A 5,684-nucleotide genomic window follows, 5' to 3' on the forward strand; every position below is an offset into this window, starting at 1 on the left:
CAAACCTGGTTTCCATGGGGATGGGAACTGGCTGCTCGCCCTGATTCTTGTGGCGAATTCCAGGAGGCTGGAATTTGGTTGTTAATGGCAGACACGAGGTGTTCCGGGTTGGGCAAGGCGGGTTGACTCAGCGTGCTTTGAACTGCCCCGCAGGATGCTCAGCTCCAAACATCCTGTGTGAGGGCCACCTCCCCCGGGGTGGCTTCCCCTTTATCTGCCTCCTGTGAGTAATAACAGCTCCTCGCTGGCACATCTGGAGCGGGAGGAGGACGGGCAGGAGCCACAGGTAAAGTCTCCTACACGTAGAGAGGTGAAAGGCTCTGCAATGGGATGGATGTGGCTGCTTGAGCTTGGGAAGAAGGGATGCGTGGGAGAGTCCACCTTCTGCAAGGCAAAGGTTCAGCGTGGTGCTGGCGGAGATCTGACAGCAAGCTGTGTCTTTAGCCCTGTTTTGGGGGGATTATCAGGTTTTGGAGGAGAGGGAGCTCGTGCCTCTTGGGTGGGTGCTGTTGGCACAAGAGAGATGTGCCTGGGTAGCAAAGTGGAGGAGGATGCACAAAGAGAAGCCCCTCCAAGCATCTATGGCCAGGCAATGAACTTGCCCTCTGCTTATAGGCTGGTTGCCCTGTGCTTGCACCCATGGGGATGCTCATACATCCACATGGGAAGGCATCACCCCAGCAGCATTGATCCGCCTGCATCAGCTGGAGCAAGGCCCCATAGGAGGCCGTAGATGGTGATGGACACAGAAAGCCTGGAAATCAGGCAGGAATGCTGTTATTCCCGAGGCTGGGAATGCTGTGAGTGCTCAGCAGGAGGCACAGTGAGGAGAGCAGGCAGCTCCAGTATGGCTGTTAACTAAAAGCATCACAGGCTGGGAGCCCAGGTAATAACTTCTGACTGCAGCCATATTTCAGGTCCTGGGACAGACAGAGCAGCTCACAGGAAGCATAAACACCCAGGAGCTCTCTTGGGGCTTTAATCAGCTTCTGTGTGAGCATGGACTCAAAGGGAGGGGATGGAGAAGCCAGCGGGTGAAGGGGTACCAGGTTTGGGTGTCTGGGGATGCTGTTCTGCACCTCCAATGTGTGAGCTGAGAGAGGGCACTGCTGCTTGGAAATGAACCTGGTTCCAAAAGAGTGGTGGTCAAAAAAGGCCCTTTTCAGGCTCTTCTGAGTGGGTTTCTGCTTGGTTTGGGACAGCTCTGCCAAGCCAGAGATGCATCAGGGTGTGCGGTGGCTGCTCGAGCACTGGGTCTGGGTGGTGGGAAGCAAAGGGGACTCCTGACAGGGACCAAAAGCATTGCCAAGAGGTTGCAAAGTAAAAGGGTCCTTGGCACTGTGAAGAGTGAGGTTATCGGGGAGGGGAGCGGGATGCTGGGGTAGGAGATCCCAAGGAGAGCTCTGGAACGGAGTGGTTTGGGTCTGCTGGTACCTAAAGCCAAAGGGGGGATGCCTGGAGGATGTGGGGTGAGCGATCCCATTCAAGCTGGGAGCAGCCTCTGGAGCTTGGTTGTGTTATTCCAATGTCTGAGCGCTGGGATGTCTCTGTTCTCCTCCTCTCCTCCAGTTAAGCATGCCAAATGACAGCTCCTGATGTCTATCTCTGTCAAGGCGTGCTCCTGACTGCAGCTTCATTGTCCTCAGTCCCTGGAGGACAATGGTAGAATTTGGATATAGATGGTGCAATTGTGTGCTGCTTAAATGTGCTGTAATGGCATTTGTCCTCAGTCACTTCAGCATGGAGATGTCTGTGCAGGGAAGATTTGTGCCCTGGACTCAGGATCTGGGCTATAATCAGGCTGGAGTATGAGCTAATCCTAGCGCAGGCATCCAAAACAGAGCAGGAACCATCCCCAGTGCCTGAACAAGCTCCTGGGATGGGGCGTTTCTCATCTCCCTGGAAGGCTGCTCAGTAACTTCCATCCCGGAGGGAAACCTTGACGTGGTGTGAACAGGTCTGGGCCTTCCCCACGTTCCCTGTGGAGATGGAATGGGCGATGCTACCTTCCGCATCCAAACACCGCGCATCGCCCATGCGCGCTCCCACCTGAGCTGGGCCAGCTCTGCAGAGCCCTCCCTCACCTGCAGCATTGCCACACCACATCCTACCCTCGTTTTGCAGTGCCTAATTACTTTCTAGTGTGGGAGGACCTGGAGAACGTGCTGGAGTTGTTCATCCAGCCTCTGCAATTCCCTTTGGTATTTATAAACACGGCGCGGATGCGATTGGTGATGCAAGGGCAAGGCGGTGCGATAGCTTCAGGGTGAGGAACGCCTCCTCCTGTGCACATCTGAGCTGTAGGAAAGGAGCAGGAAGCTTTGAGAGAGGCCAAATACAGTGCTAGCACCTCTGGTGTTCCCCATTCGCAGCTGATCTCCCTCAGGATGCGGCTCCGTGGGGATGCTTTGGCTCAGCCCCAGGCACCGTCTGTCCTTGCAGGTCCAGCAAGCGAGCCCGATGCCAACGAGTTTCCTCGGCAGTGCCCTCCGGGGCACCTTCTTCCTCCTTTTTGGTCTCTGGTGGTCGGTGCGGTACCCACTGAGGTACCTCAGGAGGAAAGGCAACGCCGGGAGCCAGCCGAGCCACGGGACCCAGCGCGTGGAAGCCTTCGAAGGGGCGGTCAAAGCTCTCTTTGCTCTAGCAGGTAAGATGTGGTGATGCACCCCAATATCTCCTGCCGCTGCATCCCTTCTCCCATGAGGCTGGGGATGTTTGGGGTGGGTTGGCATGGGAGGGCTTGCAGCCATTCCTATGAAGGAAGGTTTCCTTCCTCCCCTCTCCGCGCAGGGATGCTGGTGGAGCAGTTTGTTCCCACTGGGCCCCATCTGCAGCTGTACAGCCCCGAGGCGCGGGGCTGGACCGACCTCACGCGCTGGCACTACACCACCATCTACCTCTTCTTCCTCCTCTCCGGCATCGTGGACGTCGTCTCCCACTCCCGGCTCAAGCTGCCGCTCGGCTTGGACCGGCTCTCGCTGTCCGTGGCTCTGCTCGTCGAAGGTCAGAGCGTGGTGCATGGGAGAGGGGGCAGGATGGGGGTAGGAGAAAGGGCCACCAGTGGACAACAGCTCCAAAGCCCTGTTCTGAAGGCAAAAAGCACTGGTTGCGTGTCCCAGTGTCCCCCTCTCCATGTATGGATCCATCTAGGGCTGGGTTCGTATTTGAGGGGGATGCACAAGGACCTGTGGATGTGAGCATCTCCTGACAAGCTCTGGCAAGGCACTCTTTGGGGTAAATAGGGGTTGGCCTCCCACCTCGGTTGGATGCACAGAGGGAACAGAGCCTGATGCAAAGGCCCCTATCGTTGTGCTGCTCCTGATGGCCCTATAGCCCACCATAGGGTGCTCCGAGGGCAGAGCAGACCCTGTGCTAAGGGCTGCGTGGTCCTTGCAGAGTGAAGGTGACGTGCTGTCACGCCCATGTTGTGCTCTTCCCACCAGGCAGGTCATAGCAAGGCCTGGAGCACAGCCTCAGTTGTCAGGGTTCAGTTTAACACCAAAGCCCAGAGCATCCATTCCTCATGGAGGTTTCTTCTCTTGGCAGGTTTGCTCTTCTGCTTCTGTGACTACAGCGATGCAGCGCTGGACCATCACCTCTATTCCCTGCTGGCCACGGCTACCTTTGCTGGAGCCCTCTGTGCCCTCCTAGAGGTGTTTATCCGAGACCACATCATCCTGGAGATCTTCAGGACCAGCTCCTTCCTTCTCCAGGGCTCTTGGTTTTGGCAGGTCAGTGCTGTCCGCCGAGCTTCATACCTGGTCATTACCTGTTGGGGTTAAACTTGAAGGCTAGTCGGGATATCTTAGTAAATAAGAGGATGAAACGAGGTTTAACACCAAAGCTGTCATCATGGAGACGTGCACGTGGAACGCATGTAGGGACAGGACAAGGGGTGATGGGTTTAAACTGGAACAGGGGAAGTTCAGGTTGAATACAAGGAAGAAGTTCTTTACCATGATGGTGCTGAGGTGCTGTGCCCCATCCCTGGCAGTGTTCAAGGCCAGGTTGAACACAGGGGCTTGGAGCAAGCTGCTCTAGTGGAAGGGGTCCCTGCCCGTGGCAGGGGTTGGAGCTGGAGGAGCTTTAAGGTCCCTTTCAGCCTAAACCATTCCATGATTCTATGGACAAACCTGCATGCTAAATGGAAATTAGACCCCACAAGGGTGGAAAACCTCAATCATGAGGTTTTGTTCCTGTTATTATGTCCAATTTATTCCTCTCTTTGCTCCAAGTGACTGGAAATAATTGGGGATCTCCCACATAACCACCCAGCTTTGGGTCTAGGGAGGAATGCACAGCCTGGCAATGTAGCCTTTGGGTTGCCATCCTTCCCTGGGGCTGCACTGTGGGTCCTAAAGCTACCTGCAGAGCATCTCTGTCCTCCTGAAACACATTCCTGTGGGGAGACAAGGATGCTTGGGGGATGCTGAGGACAGTGGCCAAGATGTCCCTTGGTTTATTGTGCATCTAGCCCACAGACAGCCACTTGGCTAAAACAGAGGGGGAAAGTGATGAGGGATGCGCTTAACAGCCTGATGTGTGCTGATGCTCAACACCTCTTCTGTCTGTGACCAGATTGGGTTTGTGCTGTCCCCTCCATGGGGAGGAGCAGGCTGGGATCTGACCGACCGCACCAACTTCACGGTCCTCACCATGTGCTTCTGCTGGCACTACGCAGGGGCTCTTGCAGTCTTGGCAGCAAACGCTGCTGCATCCCGCTGGTACGTGGGGGTAAAGGGGAGTGCTGGGGGGGTCCCGGTGCTCTGCATGGACTGGGATGGCCAAGAGCATCACCTAGACCCATTATTGCTATGGAAATCCAGTGTGCCGTGGGTAAGACAATTGGGTGTCCATGGAAAGGACGGGCTCACTGACCAGTGTCTCTGTCCCCCCTGCAGCTGTAATGAGTCCTGCCAGCTGAGATTTGGGGACATCGACGTGGAGCTGGACTGCGGCATGTGCATCCGCAAAGGCAACAAGAGCTCCGGCGGTGCCCTGCTGCCCGAGAGCCCCTCGGATGACAAATGAGGCTGTGTTGGGCATGGAACCCTCTTCAACACTGGTTTAGAGCTCTCAGATGAGGTTTTGGATTAGCGGCACTCGATGGCAGAGCATCACAAGTGGGAGGCAGGACCCTAAAGGCGGAGTGTGGCAGGAGATGGGAAGCCTTCCCTTGCGCATCCCTTTGGTGGTTGCAAGAGCAAACCATGCTCATCCAGGAGGGAATACTTTGTGTCGTGTGTTGTGAACTGCAGGACTGGTTTGCTGGTGGAGTCCAAGCAATGCAGCCAATTTGGCTGGTTTGGTTTAACGTGATCCTTACTTCTTCCAGCCAAACCAGCATCCAATGCTCCTGGTGGCTGTCGCTCGCTCTGGTGTTAATGGAAGGGGTTTTGTACAGAGGTTACCGTGCACAGGGTATACGTGGTTGCCAATAAAGTGCTTTAAAGAACCACCTCAATGGGTCTCTTGAATATGAAGGGCATGGTTAAGGTGATGTTTGGCTTTGCAGTGATGTGGGGGGGTGGATGCTATGTCAGAGGGATGGGATTTACTGCGGCCAAATCTGCTTGGAGAAAGGGGTGGGTGGCCAGGGGATGGAAAGGATGGAGGCTTCTGTTGGCACTGCCATGTAGCCTCTCTCATGGCATGGTTTGGGTTGGAAGGAACCTTAATGGTAT

The 5,684-nt window shown here is 55.5% G+C and overlaps 1 protein-coding gene across 2 annotated transcripts; it reads left to right on the forward strand.

The window, feature by feature from the left end:
• The first annotated feature begins 231 nt into the window (after nucleotides 1-231).
• LOC133281002 (transmembrane protein 45B-like) lies at nucleotides 232-5,052 on the forward strand. Of its 2 annotated transcripts, XM_061476104.1 has the most exons (6): nucleotides 232-286; nucleotides 2,443-2,647; nucleotides 2,791-3,003; nucleotides 3,547-3,731; nucleotides 4,579-4,724; nucleotides 4,902-5,052. In XM_061476104.1, the coding sequence occupies exons 2-6, from the start codon at nucleotides 2,461-2,463 to the stop codon at nucleotides 5,029-5,031; spliced, it is 861 nt and encodes a 286-aa protein (XP_061332088.1). In that variant the 5' UTR covers nucleotides 232-286; nucleotides 2,443-2,460; the 3' UTR covers nucleotides 5,032-5,052. The 2 variants fall into 2 exon arrangements, with proteins under 2 accessions (XP_061332088.1, XP_061332087.1); XM_061476103.1 differs by lacking the exon at nucleotides 232-286 and having other exon boundaries at nucleotides 2,394-2,647.
• Nucleotides 5,053-5,684: the final 632 nt, after the last annotated feature.

This window comes from Pezoporus flaviventris, unplaced genomic scaffold (genome assembly GCF_033815535.1).
Source record: "Pezoporus flaviventris isolate CSIRO_AGI_PZ_B2104156 unplaced genomic scaffold, CSIRO_AGI_Pfla_v1 ptg000093l, whole genome shotgun sequence".
NCBI lineage: Eukaryota > Metazoa > Chordata > Aves > Psittaciformes > Psittacidae > Pezoporus > Pezoporus flaviventris.

Coding starts and splice junctions, on each gene's coding strand:
- LOC133281002 (XM_061476103.1), top strand. CDS start 2,404: ATGCTTTGGCTCAGCCCCAGGCACCGTCTGTCCTTGCAGGTCCAGCAA. Junction 2,648..2,790: donor AGCTCTCTTTGCTCTAGCAG/GTAAGATGTGGT, acceptor CTCTCCGCGCAG/GGATGCTGGTGGAGCAGTTT. Junction 3,004..3,546: donor CGTGGCTCTGCTCGTCGAAG/GTCAGAGCGTGG, acceptor TTCTCTTGGCAG/GTTTGCTCTTCTGCTTCTGT.